Source organism: Erythrolamprus reginae, chromosome 3, assembly GCF_031021105.1.
Source record: "Erythrolamprus reginae isolate rEryReg1 chromosome 3, rEryReg1.hap1, whole genome shotgun sequence".
Classification (NCBI taxonomy): Eukaryota; Metazoa; Chordata; class Lepidosauria; order Squamata; family Dipsadidae; genus Erythrolamprus; species Erythrolamprus reginae.
In genome coordinates, this window is record NC_091952.1 from 198,133,894 (window position 1) to 198,160,686 (window position 26,793).

At 41.2% G+C, this 26,793-nt stretch overlaps 1 protein-coding gene across 18 annotated transcripts in view; it reads right to left on the reverse strand.

Moving 5' to 3' along the window:
* PTPRM (protein tyrosine phosphatase receptor type M) overlaps positions 1–26,793 on the reverse strand; it is a 546,727-nt gene that overhangs the window by 318,895 nt on the left and 201,039 nt on the right. For all 18 annotated transcript variants that reach the window (XM_070747559.1, XM_070747555.1, XM_070747564.1 and 15 more), the window contains exon 6: positions 12,941–13,115. In XM_070747559.1, the coding sequence (XP_070603660.1) occupies positions 12,941–13,115 (175 nt within the window). The remainder of the gene's footprint in view (positions 1–12,940; positions 13,116–26,793) is intronic.

The following is a 26,793-nucleotide window of genomic DNA, read 5'->3' on the forward strand; positions in this document are numbered from 1 at the left end:
TTTTATTTATATATATATATATATAATTTTGTGAAACATTATGTTTAAATTTGCTATAGTTTTCAGAATGGTGTTTTCCTCACCTTTACATTCCATTATCTGTTCCACAGGTATATTCTATGTTATTCAGTGTGTGAAATCTTTCCTTTTAACATTAAGAAATCTAAACCATGATTACTTAACATGGCTTGCTCCCATCCCTTATTTGAACATCCGACAAAATGCTTCGTATTTCTGACACAATTAGATTTACTGTATATGACCTCAAAAAATAATTCAAATTCTTATAATCTGGAATTTCCTTGGGCAGCTTTATTCTATTTCCAAACTAATCTCTGTTGCAGCTGACCAATATTAGAAAAGGATCTACGTATTGTACAGATAAAATGCTAATTTAGTCCCTATTTAATCTACTGTTTTCCATTTTTGCTACATCTGATTTATTTTATGTTAACCTGTAGACACTAAGCTACATGCTCATTTTTGACAGTTGTGTGCTTTACAATAAATGGATTACATGTTTTGAATTTTTTAAAACTCCATGACAGATTAGAGGTAGCAAAATTATGTAACTAAAATGCTCAGCCTGTTAAATTGAAAGTATTTTTAGGATTAATTTATTTTATATAATTTACCTTATATAATTTTTTAGAATTAATTTATCTTATATTAATTTTAGGATTAATTTACCTTGTATACTTTATATGAATTACTTGAATGGTTCAGATCACATGAAATGCTAAGTTCTGCCTTGAGTTCCGGTGGAGGAGGAAGCAGGAAGGCGATGTTGCTGCTCCTCCGGACTACGGCAAAATAACACCAAAAATATGGGAAATTGGAGCTAAATTGGACTTGGGGTTCTGCAGGTTTGGAAGATGAGCAGTTGCTGCTCAGAAGGAACCCTCTTTTCTGCTTAGTGCTCCGTGTTCTCTCCGCCCCCAGAGTTTATGGCTCGGTCGGCTGGGCTCCGGAAACGATGGCCACGGGATTTGGTCGAGCCGCCTGTGGTTTACAGCTTGTTTACAGCTTGTTGTTCACACCCCCGCAGCACACTGCCTGCTGTCTGAGCTTAGCAGAGATTGTTTTATTCAGCGTGGAAAGATCTTGCTGCACCCTTTTCCGTGGCGTTTGTTCAATCTATTTCAGCCACGGAGATTTTGTGGAGGAAGCAGCTGGGCTGCGGGGAAATGGCGGTTCCCCTTAATTACAACAGGAGGCTGTAGCTGAGACTGGGGGGAGAGATTGATTGATACTGATAAAAGTGGAGCCTTGAAGGGAGGAGAGAACGAGGAGAGACGGGACCGAGAGGCGAAGGTGACGCTGGTTGGAGGTGCTGCTGCTGGAACGACTCCCCCCCCCCATGAACTAAGGACGCTTGTGAGCTGCTTGGTGGGAGCGCCCAAGCGTCGGAGGCTCTACGGGGTGAAAAGACCGGCATGGAAAGATTAGACTGGATATTGCTGTCGAGGAAGAGGAGATGGTGGCCCGTGAGAGGAGCGTGGAGACTGGGGGAGATGTCGAAGCGATATCGAGGTGGGAAAGAGAGTTCTTGGAGGCCATGCAGTGGGGTCTGGCAGACAGAGAACTGGAAATGTCGCTCGGAAATCAGCGACGCCATCGGAGGCCACCGAGGAGTGACCAGCGAGGGGCGAGGGTCCTATGAGAGCCAAGAGACTGGTGATGGAACTGAGAGACTGAGAAGAGACCTGGGAGACATCATAGCGCCAGAAAAAGGGGTGACTAATATTAAGAAGAGATCCTTCCTTTTAACCAGGCTGAGATATTCCCCTGGGACCCTGAACACTGTTATAATCCAGAACTTCCAATTAAGAACTAATTAAGAATTTAAGAACTGCTGACTGACTCCTTTTCTATATTTTTATATATTTTTAATACATCTTAATACATCCATTCTTAGCTATTTTTATATTTTTATATTTTTTATCTGTTTTAATATTTAACTAATGAATTAATTAACTGGGAATTGCATTTCTTACATATTTATTAGTGTTTTAAAGTGTTATCAATTTAATCTATTTTTAGTATTGGGGGTTCTAATTTAAATGGATGACTGGGACAGAATCACTTGTGTGCATGAGTTAAATGGCTGGTATGACTGGGATGACTGGGGTGGGAGGGGCTACGGGATGGATGAGATGAATGGTAAGAGTATGAATGGTAGATTTGGCCCACCTGACGCTCAAGAGGCGGGAGGAGATGGGGCACCGATCTCTGGGGTGGCAGAGGGTCGGAATATTCCTGTGTTGCTGGGGAGAGGCACATATGGCGGGGGCCACGGAGTTAGCCGTTCCAGGGGAATGAGGGACCGTTGCTTAATAACGATCCCTTGTTCTGGCTCCATGAGCCCAATCTTGGGTACTGGTGATGAGTGTAACTCTGGCCCTGGGCTCAGGTTGCTGCTGCTTAATGCCAGGTCGGTGGTAAATAAAGCTCTCCTCATCCGGGATTTGATCCTGGATGAGGAGGCCGACCTGGCATGTATTACTGAAACCTGGCTGGGCCCAGAGGGAGGTGTTCCTCTCTCTGAAATTTGCCCAGCTGGGTTTCAGATATGGCATCAACCTCGACCCCAGGGAAGGGGGGGAGGAGTGGCTATTATAGCCAGGGAGAGCCTTTGCCTACGTGGACTCATTGCTCCGGAAATTGCGGGTTGCGAGTCACTCCTGATGAAGTTGGACTTAGGGGTTCAGGTGGGCTTATTTCTCACGTACCTGCCTCCCAGCTGCGTGTCAAAAGCCCTGCCTGTGCTACTCGAGGAGGTAGCCGGGTTGGCGGTGGAGTTCCCCAGACTTATTGTCTTGGGGGACTTCAACCTGCCGTCACTCGGCGAAACCTCTGGGTTGGCACAGGACTTCATGGCCACCATGACAGCCATGGACCTGACTCAAGTAGTACGGGGTCCGACTCATGAGGGGGGGCACGCACCCGACATGGTATTCCTTTCCGAGCAATTGAGTAATGGTCTGAGACTAAGGGGCTTAGAAGCAGTGCCTTTGTCATGGTCAGACCATTTTCTACTACGGCTTGACTTCCTGGCTCCAATCCTTCCCCGCAGGGAGGCGGAACCAATTAAGATGTTCCGCCCCAGACGCCTGATGGACCCAGAGGGCTTTCAGACGGCGCTTGGGGTTATTCCAGAGGCACTTGTCCACAGTTCGGCAGAGTCTCTTGCGAAAGCCTGGAATGAGGCTGCAGCAGAGGCTCTTGACCGGATTGCGCCTTTGCGACCTCTCCGTGGCGCTAGACCCCGTAGAGCTCCATGGTTCAACGAGGAGCTCCGGGAGTTGAAACGCCAGAAGAGACGTCTAGAGAAGCGATGGAGGAAGAGTAGGTCTGAATCTGATCGAACACTTGTAAGAGCTTTTATTAAGACTTACAAAGTGGCGCTCAAGGCGGCAAGATGCGCGTACCATGCCGCTTTGATTGCATCAGCGGAATCCCGCCCGGCCGCTCTGTTTAGGGTGACCCGCTCCCTTCTTAATCAGGGGGGAGTTGGGGAGCCCTTGCAGAGTAGTGCCGAGGACTTTAACACGTTTTTCGCTGATAAAATCGCTCGGATTCGGGCCGACCTCGACTCCAATTGTAAAACAGAGTCGACTGACAACGAGTCAGTCGAGGTGACTGGGGCACGTACTTGTCCACCTGTCTGGGAAGAGTTTGATCTGGTGACACCTGATGAAGTGGACAAGGCCATTGGAGCTGTGAGTTCCGCCACCTGTTTACTGGATCCGTGTCCCTCCTGGTTGGTTTCGGCCGGCAGGGAGGTGACACGGAGCTGGGCCCAGGAGATTACCAACGCTTCCTTGGGGAGGGGAGTTTTTCCATCACTCTATAAAGAAGCGCTTGTGCGCCCCCTCCTTAAGAGGCCCTCCCTGGACCCAGCTGTGCTTAATAACTACCGTCCAGTCTCCAACCTTCCCTTTATGGGGAAGGTTGTTGAGAAGGTGGTGGCACTCCAGCTCCAGCGGTCCTTGGAAGAAGCCGATTATCTAGGTCCCCGGCAGTCGGGTTTCAGGCCCGATTACAGCACGGAAACTGCTTTGGTCGCGTTGATGGATGATCTCTGGCGGGCCCGGGACAGGGGTTTGTCCTCTGTCCTGGTGCTCCTTGACCTCTCAGCGGCTTTCGATACCATCGACCATGGTATCCTTCTGCACCGGCTGGAGGGGTTGGGAGTGGGAGGCACTGTTCTTCAGTGGTTCTCCTCCTACCTCTCTGGCCGGTCGCAGTCGGTGTTAGTGGGGGGACAGAGGTCGGCTCCTAGGTCTCTCCCTTGTGGGGTGCCTCAGGGGGTCGGTCCTCTCCCCCCTGCTATTTAACATCTACATGAAACCGCTGGGCGAGATCATCCAAGGACATGGGGTGAGGTATCATCAATATGCGGATGATACCCAGCTTTACATCTCCACCCCATGCCCAGTCAGCGAAGCGGTGGAAGTGATGTGCCGGTGCCTGGAGGCTGTTGGGGCCTGGATGGGTGTCAACAGACTCAAGCTCAACCCGGATAAGACGGAGTGGCTGTGGGTTCTGCCTCCCAAGGACAACTCCATCTGTCCGTCCATTACCCTGGGGGGGGAATTATTGACCCCCTCAGAGAGGGTCCGCAACTTGGGCGTCCTCCTCGATCCACAGCTCACATTAGAACAACATCTCTCAGCTGTGGCGAGGGGGGCGTTTGCCCAGGTTCGCCTGGTGCACCAGTTGCGGCCCTACCTGGACCGGGACTCATTGCTCACAGTCACTCATGCCCTCATCACCTCGAGGTTCGACTACTGTAATGCTCTCTACATGGGGCTACCTTTGAAAAGTGTTCGGAAACTTCAGATCGTGCAGAATGCAGCTGCGAGAGCAGTCATGGGCTTACCCAGGTATGCCCATGTTTCTCCATCACTCCGCAGCCTGCATTGGCTGCCGATCAGTTTCCGGTCACAATTCAAAGTGTTGGTTATGACCTTTAAAGCCCTTCATGGCACTGGACCAGAATATCTCCGAGACCGCCTTCTGCCGCACGAATCCCAGCGACCGATTAGGTCCCACAGAGTGGGCCTCCTCCGGGTCCCGTCAACTAAACAATGCCGGTTGGCGGGCCCCAGGGGGAGAGCCTTCTCTGTGGCGGCACCGGCTCTCTGGAACCAACTCCCCCCGGAGATCAGGACTGCCCCTACTCTTCCTGCCTTCTGTAAACTCCTCAAAACCCACCTTTGCCGTCAGGCATGGGGAAACTAAACATCTTCCCCTGGGCACGTTGAATTTATATATGGTATGCTTGTATGTGTGTGTATGTTAGTATAGGGGTTTTTCTTAAATTTATAATATTTTAATTAATTGGATTAATGTACAGTGATCTCTCGGTTAGCGCGGGGGTTACGTTCCAAGACCTCCCGCGCTAACCGATTTCCGCGTTATACTGGATGCGGAAGTAAAACCACCATCTGCGCATGTGCGCCATTTTTTTCATGGCCGCACATGCGCAGATGGTGGAGTTTGCGTGTGGGCGGCGGGGAAGACCAAGGGAAGATTCCTTCAGCCGCCCAACAGCTGATCTGCTCCGCAGCGCGGAAGTAGCGAGGAGCCGAAGATGGGGTAAAGGCAAAGGGGAAACCCCATCTTCGGCTCCTCGCTGCTGCCGCGCTGCGGAGCGGATCAGGTGTTGGGCGGCTGAAGGAACCTTCCCTTGGTCTTCCCGCCAGATCACTTGCCGCTTGCCAGTCCACACCCCCCTGGATGAGCGGCCCCGCATGGCCCCAGCGCCGGACTCCGTTGCCGAACGCCGAAACCGGAAGGGGCGAGGTGGGGGAGAACGGGAGGCTCAGCATTCCGTCAGTCGCAGCGCTGGCTGTCAACTTTTCTTTTTAGCACTGGGGAGGCAAGTCAGCTCCTGCCCAGTTTTAAAAAGAAAAGTTGACAGCCAGCGCTGCGGCTGACGGAATGCTGAGCCTCCCGTTCTCCCCCACCTCGCCCCTTCCGGTTTCGGCGGTTTCGCAGCGCTGGCTGTCAACTTTTCTTTTTAGCACTGGGGAGGCAAGTCAGCTCCTGCCCAGTTTTAAAAAGAAAAGTTGACAGCCAGCGATTGTTCCGCTGCCGCCAGCATGGCCTGGCTGGCAGCGGAAGATGTAACGGAGCCCACGGGGGATTCGCCTTCCTCCCACCCGCAGCCGAGACTGATCGTGGGCTCCTTCGCAACCTCGGAGAGCTTCCAGGGCATGAAAGCTCACGAAAACCAGGAAGCTCTCTGAGGTTGCGAAGGAGCCCACGATCAGTCGGCTGCCGGCGGGAGGAAAGCGAATGCCACGGGGCTGGGCTCGGCTCCCCCAGCCCCGCCGCGGAACGCTCCATTCTGTTCCCTGCCGGCCCGATTGAGCGGCCGGCGGTCTCCATTCAGGGAACAGAATGGAGCCTTCCGCGGCGGGGCTGGGGGAGCCGAGCCCAGCCCCGTGACATTCGCTTTCCTGCCACCCGCAGCCGAGTGATCGTGGGCTCCTTCGCAACCTCAGAGAGCTTCCTGGTTTTCGTGAGCTTTCATGCCCAGGAAGCTCTCCGAGGTTGCGAAGGAGCCCAGGATCACTCGGCTGCGGGTGGCAGGAAAGCGAATGTCACGGGGCTGGGCTCGGCTCCCCCAGCCCCGCCGCGGAACGCTCCATTCTGTTCCCTGCCGGCCCGATTGAGCGGCCAGCGGTCTCCAGTCAGGGAACAGAATGGAGCCTTCCGCGGCGGGGCTGGGGGAGCCGAGCCCAGCCCCGTGACATTCGCTTTCCTGCCACCCGCAGCCGAGTGATCCTGGGCTCCTTCGCAACCTCAGAGAGCTTCCTGGTTTTCGTGAGCTTTCATGCCCAGGAAGCTCTCCGAGGTTGCGAAGGAGCCCAGGATGACTCGGCTGCGGGTGGCAGGAAAGCGAATGTCACGGGGCTGGGCTCGGCTCCCCCAGCCCCGCCGCGGAAGGCTCCATTCTGTTCCCTGAATGGAGTCCGCCGGCCGCTCAATCGGGCCGGCAGGGAACAGAATGGAGCGTTCCGCGGCGGGGCTGGGGGAGCCGAGCCCAGCCCCATGACATTCGCTTTCCTGCCACCCGCAGCCGAGTCATCCTGGGCTCCTTCGCAACCTCGGAGAGCTTCCTGGGCATGAAAGCTCACGAAAACCAGGAAGCTCTCCGAGGTTGCGAAGGAGCCCACGATCAGTCGGCTGCCGGCGGGAGGAAAGCGAATGCCATGGGGCTGGGCTCGGCTCCCCCCTCGGCTCCCCCCCTTACCAGCCCCGCCGCGGAAGGCTCCATTCTGTTCCCTGCCGGCCCGATTGAGCGGCCGGTGGTCTCCATTCAGGGAACAGACGTCCACCCCCTCCTCGGAGTCCCCGGCACCCAGCGTTCCCACGCCGCCTCCACCTCCCGGTAATGCGCCCGACCTCTGCCTCTCTCTTTCTCTCTCATATACCACGCCGGCAACAGGGAGAGAAAGAGAGAGAGAACTAGCGTGGACTTATTTTTTATTTTTTAATATTTTATTTTTTTAATTAATATTTTTTGAAAAACCGCGTTGCAGCGTTTCGCGCTAATCGAGAACGCGCAAATCGAGGGATCACTGTATTGGATTGTCTTTTCACTTGTTGTGAGCCGCCCCGAGTTTTCGGAGAGGGGCGGCATACAAATCCAAATAATAAATAAATAATAAATAAATTACTTATTGCAGAAAATATGAAAACACAAATGTTCATATGTAATTATATTACATATGGATTGTAGCATGTTTTATTTTCTAGCTCCTAAGTGAATCAGTTCTGGTGCCGTGACATTCCAGAAACAAACTGCTTTTAGTGTAAACAGCTAAATGGACTGGGACTGGGATTAGGACTAGGATTAGACTAATAAAAATAAACTACAGATTGTCTTTCCTGGAATTTGCTTTCTATGATATAGAAACTAAAATTCATGGCTTGTCTTACCATAGAAACTAAACATAATAATTTCTGATTCTGGCTGATAAATCAGAGTTCCCGATTATGGTAAACATTGTGTTTTGTTTAGCTGCTTCTCCCAGTGGTAAAAGTCAAACAGGAAAGTCAACGGAGAGGGGCGGTATACAAATCCAATAAATAAATAAATGAATTTGAATCTTATCTTCCTTTTTCCTTTGTTTGGCAGGAGGCCAAAAAAACCCAACCCTCTTTCATTTTTAATTAATATTAAATCAAAATTGAGACTGACAACTTAATTTATGATTATGAAATAAGACAATCTCATAAGGTGTTTATATCTAGTTTGTTGACCAGTTGACCTAATCAGACTTCATTCTGCATTTGGACTTCATAAATTTTTTTGGCTAGCTTAAAAACGAAACCCCTAATCTTCTTGAAGGCATGAAAAAAGTCAGAAAGGAAATTAAAAAAATTTTTTAATCATATGTATAACTCTAAATTAAAGTCTGGAATTATATTTGAAAAGACCCACATATGCCATCATTTTCTTTATAGAAATGTCTATAAATACAAAAACATTTATGCATGATAATGCAGCAAAAATACTAACATTATTCTTATTTCTGTGGCTTAACCATTCAATGCTAACCAGAAAGCCTGAAGGGAAACTCAGAAAAGTGTGCAGAGTTTTACCTTACTGATGATAATAATAAATTAAAACCACATGCTTCATTGAAATAAGCAATTTTTGGTGAACCGTAATTAAAGAAATGTAAATACTGTGTAATTGTTTATCAGTAACCAGGTAAATGAGCTTAAGGACTTCATAATGATGTTAGTTAAATGTAATCTGTTCCAAGGTTAGTACACTGTTTAAATAGGCTTTTTAGGTCACACGGAATGATCTGCATGTGGTCTCATAAAAGCTAAAGCACAAGCAACAGGGATTACCATAATTACTTCATCAAACTACAAGTAGCTAATGGGATTATACCCTAAGGGTAAGCAATTATTCCCTGCATACAGAATAAATGTGCTGAGAGAGGTGGAAAAGAACAAATATTATAGCAAAAGGATAAATAGGTCCAACATCACGGAGTGAAGGCCAATGGAAGAAAACTGCTATAACTTCAAAGAATCTGAATTTCTTTGCATCATTTTCTCTTTTCTCTGGCTATAATTTTTGTTGATCACTCGCTCCCTTTTCCACTTACACACACACGCATGCAGAAACATAATATATACACCACACACATATACATACATAGACATAGACACATACATATTCATCATAATATTTCATTTGGACAAATCAATGCTATATAAAGTACAGTAAAGGAATAAGAAACGGTAAGGCAAGGATATTAAAAGTATGAGATGAGAAGCAGATAAGGAAATATACTTCAAAATAGTTTACAAAACCATTTACTATAATTCTGCACCAACCTACCTTTGCAAATTATGCATGCTTCCACTTTTTACACACACTGCTCTATGCTGCTTTGTAAATTGCTTTTTGTTCTTTCAATTTCTCATTTCTATCTTTTGCATGATCATATCAACAATGAAGGTCAACAATTCTCTTGATCTTTCCTACATTCCGTAACTCTGTCTTCATGCCACATCACTCCAACGTATCACATGTGTACTGATTTCTCAGTTTTATATTTTCCTGAATAAATTGTTAGGGCAGTAAATGCCGGAACTGGACCAGATTTTGTATTGCTAAGCAATAAGGTTGTAAAGTGCGTTGTCACATGATCACAATGTTTAGATTCAATAATCCCGTCACTTCCTATTACTATTGTTAACCCAAAATTGTGGATCACAACATGAGTACCCACCTGAAGCTATGCCAGTCTGTGCTTGGCCTCACCAAACTCCATGCCTCAGTAAGGTAAGGCTCTTCTCTTCAATTAATCCTATTAAGCTGTCTTTTCCCTATGGTCCGTCCTATACATTACTTCGGGGAGCAGCAAGGACCCCCAGAATCATGCAGTTGTGGGACTTCTTTCCATGTTGCAGCTCAGGTTTCTTGGCACACTGCAATATTGGGGTTGTAAGAAATCTGAGCCACAACACAGTGTGAAACTACCAATCAGAACCACTGACCTAACAAATTTTAGCTGCTTCAGGAAACCCCTGAGCAGAGTCAAAGCTGCTGACCCGAGGACCACAGGCCAGCTGCCCTCGCTGCCCTGCACTCCAACACCCCAGCTGACCTTCAGTGTCTTCTTACTCATGCTGCTGATAAAGCAGGCCCACCTTGGGCCTTCATAAAGCAGCTGGTAGCCACATGATCTTCCTCAGGTCTCAAGAAGAAAGACCTGGGCTTGCTGTTCTTTAAATATACTGCTCAAAAAATAAAGGGAACACTTAAACAACACAATATAACTCCAAGTAAATCAAACTTCTGCAAAATCAAAATTGTCCACTTAGGAAGTAACACTGATTGACAATAAATTTCACATGTTGTCAGCACATTCAAACAAAGTATTCAATGAGAATGTTTAATTCATTCAGATCTAGGATGTGTTCTTTATTTTTTTCAGCAGTGTATAATAACAGCAACAGAGTTGGAAGGACTTTGGAGGTCTTCTAGTCCAACCACCTGCTTGGGCAGGAAACCCTACACTACTTCAGACAGATAATTATCCAACATCTTCTTAAAAACTTTCAGTGTTGGAGCATTCACAAGTGATGGAGGCAAGCTGTTCCACTGATTAATTGTTCTAACTGTCAGGAAATTTCTCCTTAGTTCTAAGTTACTTCTCTCTTTGTTTACTTTCCACCCATTGCTTCTTGTTCTACCTTCAGGTGCTTTGAGAAGAGGTTGAATCCTTCTTCTTTGTGGCAACCCCAGAGATATTGAAACACTGCTTTCATGCCTCCCCCTGGTCCTTCTTTTCATTAAACTAGCCATGCCCAGTTCTTGCAACAGTTCTTCATGTTTTAGCCTCTAGCCCCCTAATCATCTTTATCCCTCTTCTCTGCATTTTTGTGTAGAGTTTCAACATCCCTTTTGCATCATGGCGATAAAAGCTGAATGCAGTATTCCATGTGTGGCCTTACCAAGGCCTTATAAAGTGGTATTAACACTTCACATGATCTTGATTCTATCCCTCTGTTAATGCAGCCTAGACCCAAGTTGTCTTTTTTGGTAGCTGCTGCACACTGCTGGCTCATATTTAAATGGTTGTCCACTAGGACTCCAAGATCCCTCTCACAGTTACTACTCTTGAGCAATGCACCTCATACACTGTACCTGTGCATTTTGTTTTTCTTGTCTAATGAAGAACCTTACTTTTTTCACCATTAAATTTCATTTTGTTAGATAGTGCCCATTGTTCATGTTTGTCTGTATTTTGCTCCTGTCTTCTGGAGTGTTGGCAGCCCATTCTCACAACAATGTAGCCCATTCTCACAAAGCTTCGGAAGACCTCGGAAACTTCTAAAATGCTTTCAAAAGGTCATGAAAATGGGGCATACTATTTGGAGAATAGTGCAGTTTTGGAGAAGATACCTGGCATGGCCAGTAGCAAGCAGAGATGTACTTTATCAACAGCAGAAGGAAGGCAGCAAAATTCAGCTGGGTGTAGATGGGTTCAATAGGCATACAGAATACATAGCAGTGGGAACATAGAAGACTGACGGCAGAAAAAGACCTCAAGGTCCATCTAGTCTGCCCTTATACTATTTCCTGTATTTTATCTTACAATGGATATATGTTTATCCCAGGCATGTTTAAATTCAGTTACTGTGGATTTACCCACCACGTCTGCTGGAAGTTTGTTCCAAGGATCTACTACTCTTTCAGTGAAATAATATGTTCTCACATTGCTTTTGATCTTTCCCCCAACTAACTTCAGATTGTGTCCCCTTGTTCTTGTGTTCACTTTCCTATTAAAAACATTTCCCTCCTGGACCTTATTTAACCCTTTAACATATTTAAATGTTTTGATCATGTCCCCCCTTTTCCTTCTGTCCTGCAGACTATACAGATTGAGTTCATTAAGTCTTTCCTGATACGTTTTATGCTTAAGACCTTCCACCATTCTTGTAGCCCGTCTTTGGACCCGTTCAATTTTGTCAATATCTTTTTGTAGGTGAGGTCTCCAGAACTGAACACAGTATTCCAAACACTGAGGCTTTGCACTGTGATGCTAGGGTGGCTGGTCATACGGGCGTTGGCATTGCTCAGTGGCAGCAGCGGTGCTCAGGCTGAAATAGAGGCCTGGGAGCAGTGGCAACTGGCTGACATGGCTTAATGTCCCAGGTCTCTACTTCAGCCCCAATCCTGCAACTGCCACCACAAAGAGTGTTGCTATACAGGGTGATTAAAAGAGCATAGGAGGTAGAAATAAGCAGGTTGGAGGAGCAGGTGTGGTCATAAATGGAGGCAAGCTGCCAAGCGTTTGAATTTGGTCCCATGACTGTGGATGTACCAAAAAGTCCATAACTTCTGAAAATGGACATAAGTCACTTTGTTCACTGCTTTCATAACTTTTGAGTGATCACTGAACAAATGGTCATAAATCAAACCTCTATAACAAAGCAGGCAAAAACGTGCTGTTGTTCGCAACCCTTTCATGTTGTTACCTATACTAGGTGGGAAACAGATTAATCTATTTCTTCTATACCTTTCCTACTGATGTATATGATTTATTCATTTATCCCTACCTAAAACACAAGGATGTTGTGATTGATACATTAATTTTTTGAGTCATGTTCTTTGTTGCATTATCCAGCCTGTATAGCATTCCTATAAATTAGTTGGATCCCCAATCCTTACTCTGCATATTAGTATGTGCAACCAGCCCAGTAAAGTATATGAAAATTGATAATCTCAACAGATAAATCTCTACTATCATCTTATATTAACATCAAGCCTGGAGTTGGTCATTTAAATTAAATAGAATGCAATGTCACCAATGGAAACAATTTGTTTAACGTGAAAAATGTTCAGGAATTTGGTTTCTATCGTTTCATTTGTATGTCAATCCCGAAGTACCTTTAATGATCAGTTCTGCATAATTTGATACTCCAACTCCTCCTTCTGTGCGAATCATGCAGCGGTAATTGCCAGCATCCCGTTTAGTAGCATTCACCACACTAAAAGAAGCTACAAATCGACGATCATTAAAAATTTTCATGTCCTTCAAAGGTGCATCCCGTACAAGCAATCCCTAGTGAGAAACAAATACAACAATTTATTTTAATATATACTTCATTTGCAAGTATTTTACAATAAATATTAAGATTAGTGTTGGCATGTAAATAAGCATATGCATATTATTATTATTATTATTTATTAGATTTGTATGCCGCCCCTCTCCGAAGACTCTGTCATTTGTCATTCTGTCATCCCCCTCTTCCCCAAGCCTGTTGTGTAGCCTTACCATGGCAAAGTTGTGGTGGCAAAAATCCTGGGAGGGATTAGGGAAATCTGTTGGAAGTGTATGCCAAAAGTACATACTGTCAGGGTCACCGAAAGCATGAAGCTCTTCCCAGCTGCCTAGCTAAAGCAAACAAGCACCTACATTGGGCAGCAAAGATCTAGAAAGATGCCAGATGCAGATAAACACCTTAGTCACAATGGCCAAGGCATCAATTCATACTGTGTAAGAGAAGGCAAAGGTAAACCCTTAATATATATTTTACCAAGAAAACCACATGAATAGAAAATATAAAATAACCGGCGTTGTATGAAGAAAGATGGGCCTCTCAGCTAGGAACATACTACTGAGAAAGAACAGATCTTTCAGAAAACCAATAGTGTTTAAGACATGGCTAGATTAAAGCCTTTGGAATCTCTAATACTGTCATACAAGGAAAGAAAAACTGAAGCTGCAAAGATAGAATCAAAACAGGAACATGGAACATTAAAACGTGGAACATGAACATGGGAAAGCACAACATCCTGAAAGATGAAACGAAACTACTACAAATTGACATTTTAGGCATCAATGAATTGAGTTGTACTGGCATTAGCAAATTTCCTCTAGGTTACATTGTTTATTACTCAGGATATGAAAAACATAGAAAAGATTGTCTTGCTTTTATAAGTTAGTAAGTATACAAGAAGAATAGCATTTGGCAACAGTGCAATCAATGACCGAGTAATATTGATTAGACTTCATGGAAATATGACGATCCTTTAGATTTATGTTCTAACCACTGATACAGAAAAGAAGGCTGATGAGTTTTATGATCAAATTCAATTTGAAATCAACAGAACATGTAAGCAAAATGCATTATCTACCCTTTTAAAGAGACAGTTGAGTTAACTTTTGTAATGCACTTATTTATACACACAAAAAAACATTTTTCTAACTTTGTATAACTTTCTGTACAGATTAGGACCTATATTTTAGAGGATAAAGGACATCTAGGCATTCGTATTGTTTTAAATGAGCTGGGGTGGCACAGCAGGTAGAGTGCTGTACTGCAGGCCACTGAAGCTGACTGTAGATCTGTAGGTCAGGGGTTCAAATCTCATTCCCGGCTCAAGGTTGACTCAGCCTTCCATCCTTCCGAGGTGGATAAAATGAGGACCCGGATTATGAGAGCAATAGGCTGGCTCTGTTCAAAAGTGCTATTGCTAACATGTTGTAAGCTGCCCTGAGTCTAAGGAAAAGGGCAGCATAAAAATCAAACAAACAAACAAACAAATAAATAAATAAATAAATGGATGGATGAATAAACAAAGTTTTCTATATTTATTATATGGGGGGGGAGGTACATCACCAATATAGGGGATGGTGAAAAAGACAGAAACATTTAAGTCTTCCAAATGCTTATATTTATGTCAGCTAAATATAAGCACCTCTGTTATTTTAATATATAGTACTACTTTTAAATGCTTGAGCTATAAAAAAATTCACATATCAGCAAGTGGTACCAAATAAGTAGGGAAATAAAGAAAAAACTTAAAAGCACACCTCATAGCAAAGACTATCCAAAATAGTTTTTGCTAAAACAGAAAACAGCCTTTCTTCCATCATGACTACTTTGGCAGGACCCAAAGACAACCTGAAGAACCTTATCTTAAAACTCAAGGCAGCCTTCAAGCAGCAGGGGGGAGAAAAGAGATCACTGGAGAATACGTGGAGGGCACCATGCCTCCGGGTCAGCAGATGCTTTTCTGCCCTGTAGGCGTGGGAGACCAGCAGGGCAGAGAGCGTCTTTTGCAGCACAACAAAATTTAGCTTTGGGTCCAACTTCACTTCCATAGGGAAAGTACTGCAGGCAGCAAAGAAACCTCTTTCCAGACTGGAACTTACAGGCAAGTAAATTTTGCTGTGCTGCACAGGATGGGGAGGGACAGGGAAGATTTAGAAAAGTCATCTTCATAAACGGAAGAAAGCAAACTGACTTTGGGGGAGCAAAAAATGGTCCTTCCCGAGGCTGTTTCCGGACTCCTAGTGGGTCCAAAAGTGGGTCCAAAAGTCCCGATAACCAGTTGGCCGGAACACACATGCATTCTGGACCTGCGCTTGTGGTCCCACCAATATGGCTCTGCATGCCATTTATTTATTTATTTTATTTATTGTATTTATATGCCGCTCATTCCAAAACGGATTCAGAATGTGCCACAGGTTTGCCATCACCGAACTATACACAATCTATACCAGTGATGACAACCCTTTTTTTCTTAGGGTGCCAAAAGAGCATGCGCTTGCACTATCATGCACTAATGCCCACACCCATAATTCAATGCCTGGGGAGGGTGAAAACAGCTTCTTCTATCCCCCTGGAGGTTCTCTGGAGGCCAGAAACGGACTTTTCCCCAAATTCTGGTGGGCCCAGTAGACTTGTGTTTCACCCGCCCCAGGCTCCAAAGGCTTCCTGGAGCTGGGGAGAAGGTAAAAACACCCTTCCCCATTCCCCAGAGGCTCTCTGGAAGCCAAAAATGCCCTCCCAGAGCCTCTGTGTGAGCTAAAAATCAGCTGGCCAGCACACACATACACGTTGGAGCTGAGCTACGCCAACGGCTCGCATGTCAGTAGATATGACTCCATGAGCCACAGGTTTGCCGTCACTGCTTTATACTATGTAATATGTATGTACACATATGTCATATATACATATATACATAGGATTAAGTAGTATATTTTGGATGTTCAGTAGTAGCAAATAAATAGACAAGGAAATTGTATCTCATTGAGGCCTTTAGAGGTGAGGGGAGGACAGGAAAGGTGCCCCTTGACATGAGGGATGTTAATTGGCCACGCCCACTCAGTTACATGATCAACTAGCTACACCACCCAGTCACATGACCGTCAAGCCACACTCACCCACTCACATAACTACCCAGCCACACCCACCAAGCAAGCCATGCCGATAGAATCAGTAGTAAAAAAAAATTATTCCCACCACTGACCCATATACCTATTGGGCCACACAGTATTCAAAAGTCAGAAGGGAATTATGGCACATACTTATTAGATTTATTATGAAGTGTCTTATTGTATGCTGTGAGCCGCCCCAAATATACGGAGAGGGGCGGCATACAAATCTAATAAATAATAATAATAATAATAACAACAACAACAACATACATCAGTTTTTCCTAATGCTGTCTCCAGTTGTAGCCTCTACGTTTTATTATGTCCTCCCAAATCCCCTACAAAGAACCCCAATTTTTTTCTAGACAGGCTGGCTCCAATAAATAGATATGTTCATTTGAAATGCCTGTTCCCTTCTTGGACAGGAATATTTTCTAGCATTTATGCATTCATCAACTTTCCCTCCATTACTGATTTGGTAAGGAAACTGGGCAAAGAAAATGAATGGAAAACTTCAAGGTTGAACTTCCTTGTACTGCAAATAACCAAAGGCTTAAGTAAGACCCAAGAGCATCTGCAGGGTTTAAGTGCTTAACTGTGCATATCTAATATTCTTTAAATTATGCTAGTGGGTTTTATGTTTTCAGCATTTTATCATTTATGTTGCAAAACATATGAAGCCCAATCTTCCAGACTTTATGAAGTGGAAAGAGCTAACAAAATACCAGCAAACAAAACAGAGAACCTATTAGGGAAGTGCTGAACTTAGTCTGTTAATTATGGTTGTCAACATGTTGAAAGTACCTTATTATGCTATTTATAGCTTTTGGAAAACTTTGCATAATGTCAACATTAATTGATCCATGTACATAATTCATGATGTGAAAATTAAGAATGAACCAAATTATGTCAAATGACTGGAGATTGAAGAGTAAACAACAAATTTAAATTTCAGCAATAAATATAACAATGAAATAATCTAACCTCTACAAGTGATTTTTCAATGCTGTTTTATTTTACAAATTGTTAAGACTTAATTTCCAAAAGCTAACTCTCAAAAATGATAATACTTGGAAACAATTTTGAATATGAATCTAGATTCAAAAAGGTTTGTTTACTTTCAGTACATAATTTGTTAATATAATAAACATAAAATCTGACTATTCATAGTTAAGCATATGACTGTTGGGCTGCATCAACTGAAATAAATCTGAATCATGAAAAAGTGAATTACTTGGAATTAATGGAATTTAGATTTAGCATTCAGCATAAAATCAATTTCTGTCTTTATTTTTACAAAATATAATCATTTTGAGAATATAGTGTTCCCTCGCTTTTCGTGGGGGATGCGTTCCGAGACCGCCCGCGTAAGTCGAATTTCCACGAAGTAGAGATGCGGAAGTAAATACACTATTTTTGGCTATGAACAGTATCACAAGCCTTCCCTTAACACTTTAAACCCCTAAATTACAATTTCCCATTCCCTTAGCAACCATTCAGATTATTACTCACCATGTTTATTTATTAAAGTTTATTAAAAAAAATATTTATTAAAGGCAGACGAAAGTTTGGCAATGACATATGACGTCATCGGGTGGGAAAAACCATGGTATAGGGGAAAAACCCGCAAAGTATTTTTTAATTAATATTTTTGAAAAACCGTGGTATAGACTTTTTGCGAAGTTCGAACCCGCGAAAATCAAGGGAACACTATAGTTAGTTCTCTATGTAATAACTAGTAAATACCAAAATCTTAATGTACCGTATGATTCTTGATGAACTTCTTTTCTTTTATGTACACTGAGAGTATATGCACCAAGACAAATTCTTTGTGTGTCCAATCACACTTGGCCAATAAAAATAATTCTATTCTATTCTATTCTATTTATGTTTGCACTATTTCTTAATTCTCTTCAGAAACTTTTAAAAAATATACTTAAAAAGTTAAGTACAATAGAGCATCCATGTTGCACTCTGCATTGGATACCCTTGAAGGGCATTCAGAAACCACAACTGATGTAGAGTGCAACATTGTGGGAAGATCTTAGAGTTCCTAAGATCACCTATGTTACACCAATGCTCCACAAGCTGTATTGACTGCTGCTGGGTGCAACTCTTAAAACCCTGCATGGCATGAGTCCAGGTTACTTGGGGAACTGCCTCACCCCAATGCGACTGGCCCAGCCTACCCATGCCGACAGAGCAAGCATGCTGCAGGCTTTCTTTGTCAAGGAATTCTGATTTACAGGGCCTTCTCTGATGTGGCTCCTGCCTTTTATGACATCTTAATCCCTGAGGTGAGATTGGCTCCCACACTTCTGACTTCCATTAAGGCCCTCAAGAACTGGCTCTGTCAGATGACTTGGGGGCCTAACGGGGGAGCATCACATTGGATATGCTTGTTGAATTAAAAGGCAATCCCATCACCTTCTTGCACATCATCCTTCTCTCCCTATTTTTTAATTATAATTTTACCTTGATTTGGATTTTCTTTTTTATTGTTTTAGAGATCTTATTGTTTTAGAGATATTTTTTAGACTTTTAAGTTTTAATGCTAAAGCCAGAGTCATTTTGTTACTATATGGGCGGCAAATAAATGTAATAAATAATAATTAAATAAATTACATTTTTAAAAAGTTGGAATTAAAATTCTAATCTGTATTCCCCTCACCTGTGTAATTGAGATCCAGCCAGTATTCATAAATTTATATATAAATAACATTTAATTTTTGATTAAAATGTTATATAATTCTTGTACAAATTACATATTTTAGGGGAAATTGCATGATGCTATTGGGATATGTGCATTCTTTTTTTTTACCACAAATCCAAATATGAAATCAAATATACCACACCGAATATCTACATTTTCAGCAGAAAAGGATCTCCTTTTTTCTCTTATTCTCATGATTTGTAGTTGGAACCCCTGACTCTGAGTAAATGCAATTTTGATAGTTGCTAGACATGGGGAGATAATAATACTTTATATTGCAATGGTAAATGGTATGTTCTTCTAATATCCTAGCTTAACAGTAATAATACAAAACAAGCTGGCTGTTGTCTTAATAATTAAAATGGGGCAAAAAACCCAACCAGTTGTACAGTAACCTGTATAATTTTCCTACATTCCATTTAGATAGAGAGAAAGGCATCAAAATTACATTTTTTAATGTGTGCCAGTGTGTTCACAGAAAAAAGTGACAATATAAGTTATCTATTATCTCAGGTAACGTTTAATGTGCTTTTGCCGAAATGATAGGTTTAACTATTTGTTTTTAGATAAGACATGAACATAATCGATAATTTATTATATTTTATGAGAAGATAATAAATTACTAATTTTTATTTTACTTTTGATGAAGGGTAAAGCAATTTCTTTATATCTTTTCTTGTTTTTTACTATATTCATATTTTTTCTTTCTTTTGTATTTTTTCCTCTTCTTTCTTTTTTTCCCTCAATCTTTTATTTCTAATTGTTCTATTTTTTTATCATTGTGGTTGCAATTTTTAATAAAACTACTATTGATTTTTGTTTTTAAAAAAGGAGAATGTTTCTTTCACTGTTCTGAGCTTGGCCAGCAAAAGAAGAGACCACACTGTGGTGTACAACTAATGCTTTTACTGGCACGTGGTAAGCACAACAAAAATGTTTCTAACCAGCATAACTGGCTTCCGCTCGCCATAAGGGCCCACAGCTGCTGCCAGTCTGCTCCAGCAATCACTCTATAGCCGGACTTCATGGTCACTGATCCAGTCAAAGCTGTCTCTCCTTCCTGACTCTCTACCCATACATGTTAATATCAACACCCACTACCCAACACCTGCCTGTTATGCCAACTCAGACATTTTGGACATTGACAGTTTCAGTTATTCATGGAACTAGAAGAATTCAATGCATTTTCACTGCTTCTGTCTTTCATTCCCAAATGGAAAGTGTATGAACAACTAGATGGGGAAGTTTTATATCATTAGGCAGCCTACTACAATTTTTACCTTTGTTATTCAATCTGAAATAAGTATTATCTTATTACCATATTTTTAGAGTATAAAACGCACCTTTTTCCTCCCTGAAAATTCAGGTGCGTATTATATTCTGGATGTAACCTTTTTCAAAAAAAAAATTTCCAGCCTTAACTAGGGGCTAACGATCTTCCCAGCTCTTACCTTGCATGTTCTTTCATGGTTACCCTCTGCAAAGAATGTTTTCCAAGCCCTAAGTCTTTGCAGGGTTTTTTAATTGATCTAACTTGCTCCAAATAAGTTTATTTCCAGCCCAAACCAGGTGCTAATGATGTTCCCAACTCTTATCCACTTGTAAGCTCTTTCATTGTTACTCTCTGTGAAATTTTTTTTTCAATCTCTAAGTCTTTGCAGGGTTTTTATTGCTCTACTTGCTCCGAACGTTTTATTCCAGCCCTACCCAGGTGCTAATGATTTTCCCAGCTCTTAATGGCTTGCAAGCTCTTTCATTGTTACTCTCTCAGAATAAGTTTTTTTTAAGCCCCAACCAGGGGATATATAATGTGCTGAAGCTGACTAAGGATGCTAGCCAGATAAATATCTGTTAAGCAGATTCTTTTCCTTAATTTTCCTCCCCAAAAACTAAGGTATGTCTTATACTCCGGTGCTTCTTATACTCTGAAAAATACGGTATCTTATCCTTTTATTATTATCTAAAAATAAATGTTTTTACTTCCCATAGGATAGCTTTACACTATTGGGAAAAGAAGAACCACTCTGAAACAGTTGTTAGTAGGATATACTTATGAGTTCAACCCAGATTCAAAATTGTATTATTGGCTTGAAAGGGAAGCATGCTTGAGTTTGTATCTGAGCCCTTTTTATAAACAATACATGCAATATTATTTTAAGCACCCTCTGTTATTTCAGACTATTTCTGAAATAACTTACACTGATGATAGTGAAAGAAAGGAAAGTGTTCAGATAATAGATCTATTTAAAAACATTAATTCAATAGAAAATGTTCCAGACTATTCTGTAATACACTTCCCTAAATAGTGTATTATAATGCAGGTGCAATTACTATTTATTTAAGGCCAACAAAAGGCAATTTTGCTTGAAACAGACAAGTGACAACAATAAAAATAATAGTACTATAATTTCAAGGAAACTGCTTCACAGAGTTCATGTTTTTACTTTTATAAATACTTCCCCAGGAAGCTTTTATAACTAAGTAATTTCCCACCTTAGAAATGAAAATGATATGTGCTTTGCATATATTAGCATTTTTACTAACCTATGTTTTTATTTGCTTTTGGTTTTAAGGTTTTCTTTCTTTCTTTCTTTCTCTCTCTTTCTTTCTCCCTTCCTTTCTCTCTCTCTATCTCTCTCTTTCTTTCTTGTCCAATTGAAATAATTGCATTTTAACATAGAATATTTAAATGATATTGCTTTGCTGTGGTTACATCTACCTTATAAACATATGAAAAAGTATATCCAGTATATGTCTATGTGAGCTGGCAATCTAATGACCATATGTCGCCAAAAGTGCATTTATTCCTCATACGTATTCAATATAATAAAATTAAAACAAAAACAGATAAGAAAAAACACAAAAAAGAATGTGGAAGTGAAAGATTAGTTGCAGATGTTCTAGCTTCTAAAAACAAAATAATGTTATCAATTTAATAAGGAGTATTAGTTTATTATGTGACTCTGTCAGGGCTTCCTGGCATAGTTTCAGTACTAAAGGAACATTGATTATGCCCATTTTTTGCAAATCAATGATATGAGAAATTCCCAAATGAAGCATACTACTTAAACATAAGTAATAAATCATCACTACCTCAGTCTTTATTTAATTCTTTGGTTTTATATGTCTTGTTGAATTTGATACAAACGATATCTAAAAATAAGATCAAAACCTGTAAAAAAAACAATTGAAAACATGGCATAGTACTAGTCCTTTAAACAAACATTTTCCCGCAAGAGGTAACAGACACAAAACATTGTTCGTACAGATATTTATGGTCTAACCCAGGTATTTATGGCCTTCAAAGAAACCGTACAGATTCTCCAGACTCTTTTTTTCCTGAGCTGGATAAAAATATATCACTTTCTATCATGAGCAAAAATAGTACTTTAGAATTAATGTATTTTAAAATATAAAAAAAGGTTCCTGTGCTCTTTTACACTACTTCACATTTTTCACTGCCAGCTTCCGGCAAAACTTCTCATTCACTTCGGACAAGCAAAATAACTAAACTTCCCCAATAACTTTAAGCACTGCTTCATTTTCCAAATAAACAAACATTTCCCTGAAAAGGACATTCCTGAAGCTTTTCATTTTTTAACTTTATTTCTGCTCCCTACATTATGTGAAAACTGGTAGTATTTTAAACCCATTTGCATGTCCGCAGTTAATCTGCATAACTGCAACTTGCAGCTCTTTTCTCATTATAAATTACACTAAGCTATTTGGAAATATCTCTAATGCAGTGAATCCCAGTGATGATTTATTGCAACAATTCTTTTCTTGGATGCTTATCCCGTTAGTATATGGGTGCAATTTAAAGCTGTTAAACGGGTGGCTTTATTTTGCTCACTTGACTTAAAGAATAGCACTCTGCTTTTGCTGCAGTTCATACATCCTTACTTAAGATTTATCTCTGATTTGCAATGTAACATGTTCCCAATATTATAACATTACCTTTAATCTAGTTGTATGAACTACTTTATTTTTCTACTTTAAAAAGTTATCATACGGTATATGTAAAGTAGTTTGAAATCTGCTTAACAAAACTTCCAAAACTTCAAGCTCTAGGTGAAGAATTAATTGTAGGCTACATCTTTACTAGCAATTTTTACATAATCAGAAAGGATAAGTTAGCACTTCTGTAGTAATGTCCTCTATGGCACTGTGGGTGATACAGTGGTACCTCATCTTACGAACGCCTCTTCTAACGAACTTTTCGAGATACGAACCCGGTGTTTAAGATTTTTTTGCCTCTTCTTCCGAACTATTTTCACCTTACGAACCCAAGCCGCTGCTGCTGGGATGAAGGGGTTTCCTTTTTCCCCTTTTTTTGAAGAAAGAAAAGGGGGGGGCGGCTTGGAGGGGGAAAGAGTTTGCATTTTAAAAAGTAGGAGAACAGTGTGCTTGCACAGGCACTGAAAGGGTGTCTTTTGAAGAAAGAAAAGGGAGGGGCGTCCCCCTTGCCTTTCTTCCTTCCCACTCACACTTTAGCCTAGCCTTGCTTCTTCCACCTGCCCCCTTTAGCTGCTCCTTCCTGCCCTCTGTTCGCCTCCCTTCTAAAGTTTGGGATTTTACTGAAGGATTCGCACGCATTATTTGCTTTTACATTGATTCCTATGGGAAACATTGTTTCGTCTTACAAACTTTTCACCTTACGAACCTCCTCCTAGAACCAATTAAGTTCGTATCATGAGGTACCACTGTATTATATAAATACTGTAAATTCACCTTATTTAAGGCATATCTCAAAATTTAAAGCTACCAAATAGCTGATGGTTTCATTCCTTATTTCTGTTTCTAAATGTTTATAAATTGATTTTACTCCCAATAACCACCCAATGAACATATTTGTAGCCCACATATGAAATGCCTTCTGCTTCTATGAACTTTCTAACAACAACATTTTCATTTTATTCAAAGTACAATCTGTTTTGTTCAATATATTCAATGTTAACAAAATAATATGCTTTTAAATCTGTTTAATCATAAAAATAAACCTGTTTTGCCAATGAAACTTCCACTGATAAACAGCAGATGTATTGAAGGTTTTCAGAATTTTTCTTTCAAAAATATTTTGGCAGTTAAAAAGGTTGTACTTCTGTTTCTACAGAAAGTAACATTAATATACATATATGAATCTGAAATTTATTTAGCAAATTTAGATGGCTGCCCATTTCACAAACTAGTCACTTTGAGTGGTATACAATTAATAAATAACAGTTATTATACATGCAATAATGTGAAATCACAGCTGCTACCATAGTTCTTTTTCTGGTGTTGGCCTTCATATGCAACGTAAAGAACCTAGGACAGTGATGGCGAACCTATGGCATGCATGCTGGAAGTGCATGTAGAGCCATTTGTCCGGGCATGCCAGCCATCGCCTGTTGTTCTTCCAGGTTCTAGCATGCGCATGCGTGCCTGCCAGCTGGTCTTTGCACATGCAGGAGTGCTGTAAATTGGAAGTGCAGCTCCCTAGTGTGCATGCACATGCCAGGAAGCTGAGCTGCACACTAATCTTCGAAACCAGGTGAAGGTCAGCTTCCTGGCGTGTGCATCTATGCCAAGAGACTGCTCTCCCAGTTTCCGGCACCCCTGCATGTGTGCACCGGGGAGCTGCTCTTCCAGTTTCCAGAACTGGACACAGACAAACGCTTCCATTTTGGCACTCAGTTCCAAAAAGGTTCACCGACATTGACTTAGGAATTAATAATGTATCGCCATAGTATATTTGGATCAAAATTATGTGGCTTCTTGTAATTGACATGGGAATTTTTTAATGTTCAAATTATGTCTAAGTGCAACTGAAGACATATTGCTATGGTACCCAGCATGTCTTTTTTTATAATTATTTTTATTAATTTTTAACAAGTTTATTATACACACAACATAAAACAGTGCATAGTGAAATGTGCCCACCACCCAGACACATACACATACCCCACCACCAAAACAGGGATGTTTCTTATATAATCCACTTGACCCAAGAGCAATATATCTATTTACATATTATAGAGTGATTCCAATTTATTTCTTGTGGTACCCAGCATGTCGATAACCATTGGAACCACCAAGGTTGGTTTACGTCACATGTCATCTTCAATTTTCAGATCTTAATATTTTGTGATTTCCAATCACACACTGTGATTTCCACAGTGTGTGACTGTTAGCATATGGGGTTTTTTAAATATTTAAATATTTTAAATCTGTCGGATTGCTTATGATTTGTTTTTTACATGTTGTGAGCCGCCCCGAGTCTTCGGAGAGGGGCGGCATACAAATCTAAGTAATAAATAATAAATAAATAAATAAATATTTGGTGTTCTAGTCTACTATCCTCTGGTATTGCCATATCAATTTTACATACGGTACTTTATTCTTTTCAACCACAGTTAAATATGATGTATTATAAAGCAAAACTTTATCAGTCCCATGATATTTTAATTTTCTCATTTTCAACTACTTTTTTCAACTCTGTGTTCCACCAACTTTTGCTTACTGGAAAACAATAATTTTTACAGGTGTTCCAATGGATCATTTAACCTGTACGTTGTCATTTACAATCAATTTATGTGATCTTCTTGCACAAGTTCAGTATACTACTGTTTCTTCTGCTTCTTTGCACAACCTGCATTTTTAACCTTTTTTTTTCAATATCTGTGATAAAGGTTCTTACATTTGTCAATGACTGGATTTCTATTTATGATTGTCCATATAAAACAAAGTTGAGGTATTATTAGTATTTTTGTTACTTGATAGTCAAGATTTTACCCCCTTCAAAACCACTGAAACTGGGATCATAGCAGTAATAAATAGTAAGGGTAATAATGAGTCATCCTGCAAGATGCCTCTGTTAATGTTGGCAAGCCTGTATTTTTCATTTCATTTTTTCATTTCCAACCACCAATTCTGTCTTCTACTGCTTCATTATTTTTTCTATAAATGTTCTTACTGACACCAATTGTTTTCAAGCATCTGATGATCCAACTATGTGGTAATGAATCAAATACCCTTTTATAATCAGTCCATAAAATACAATGTTTAAATTGGTCTTTCTGCTTTTGCAATTCTCCAGAATGATTTTATCAATTAGAAGTTGGTTTTTCTGCCTTTCCTTTATTTCCCTTTCTCTTCTACTGAAAGGATGTTATTTCCTTCCAAGTAGTCTTGAATGTAATAAAATTATATTACATAATCTTGGATGCTGTCCCCATTATGCCTGTAATTTAAATATTGTAGGCAAACATATTATCAGGCTATAGTTTCTTGGTGTCATCCGCTGGGTCTTTCAGAATCAGGTACATATGGCTAAGTATAACCTGTCATTAATGTCTTCTTTACAAAATATTTCATTAAGTAGTACTATATAGTAATACAGTAGTACCTCTAGATACGAGTTTAATTCGTTCCAGAAGGGAGCTTGTATGTCGAACAACTCGTATCTGGAACAAATGGCTTTAGACTTTGTTTTTCCCCTCCGAGATAACCAGAAGCAAGGATTCTTCTGCCACCTAGTGGACGCTGGGCTCGTATCCCGAATTTGAGCTCGGGTCTCGAAAAGAAATTTCTTTCCCCTCGTGGCTCGTATCTTGGAATACTCGCATGTGGAGCAGCTCGTATCTAGAGGTACTACTGCAGTACTATACTATACTATAGTATACTATAAATAATAGTTTATAGTAATAATTTATTTAATTTAATAATATTTATTTATTTGATTTATATGCCATCCCACTCTGAGGACTCGGATTTAGTTATAATTGGATATAAATAGTCGCATACTTGAATCAAAGGCTATCCAATTGATCATTTCCAGTTTTTCATCCTTTTTACTCAATTTGTAACCATTTCTGCTGTTAT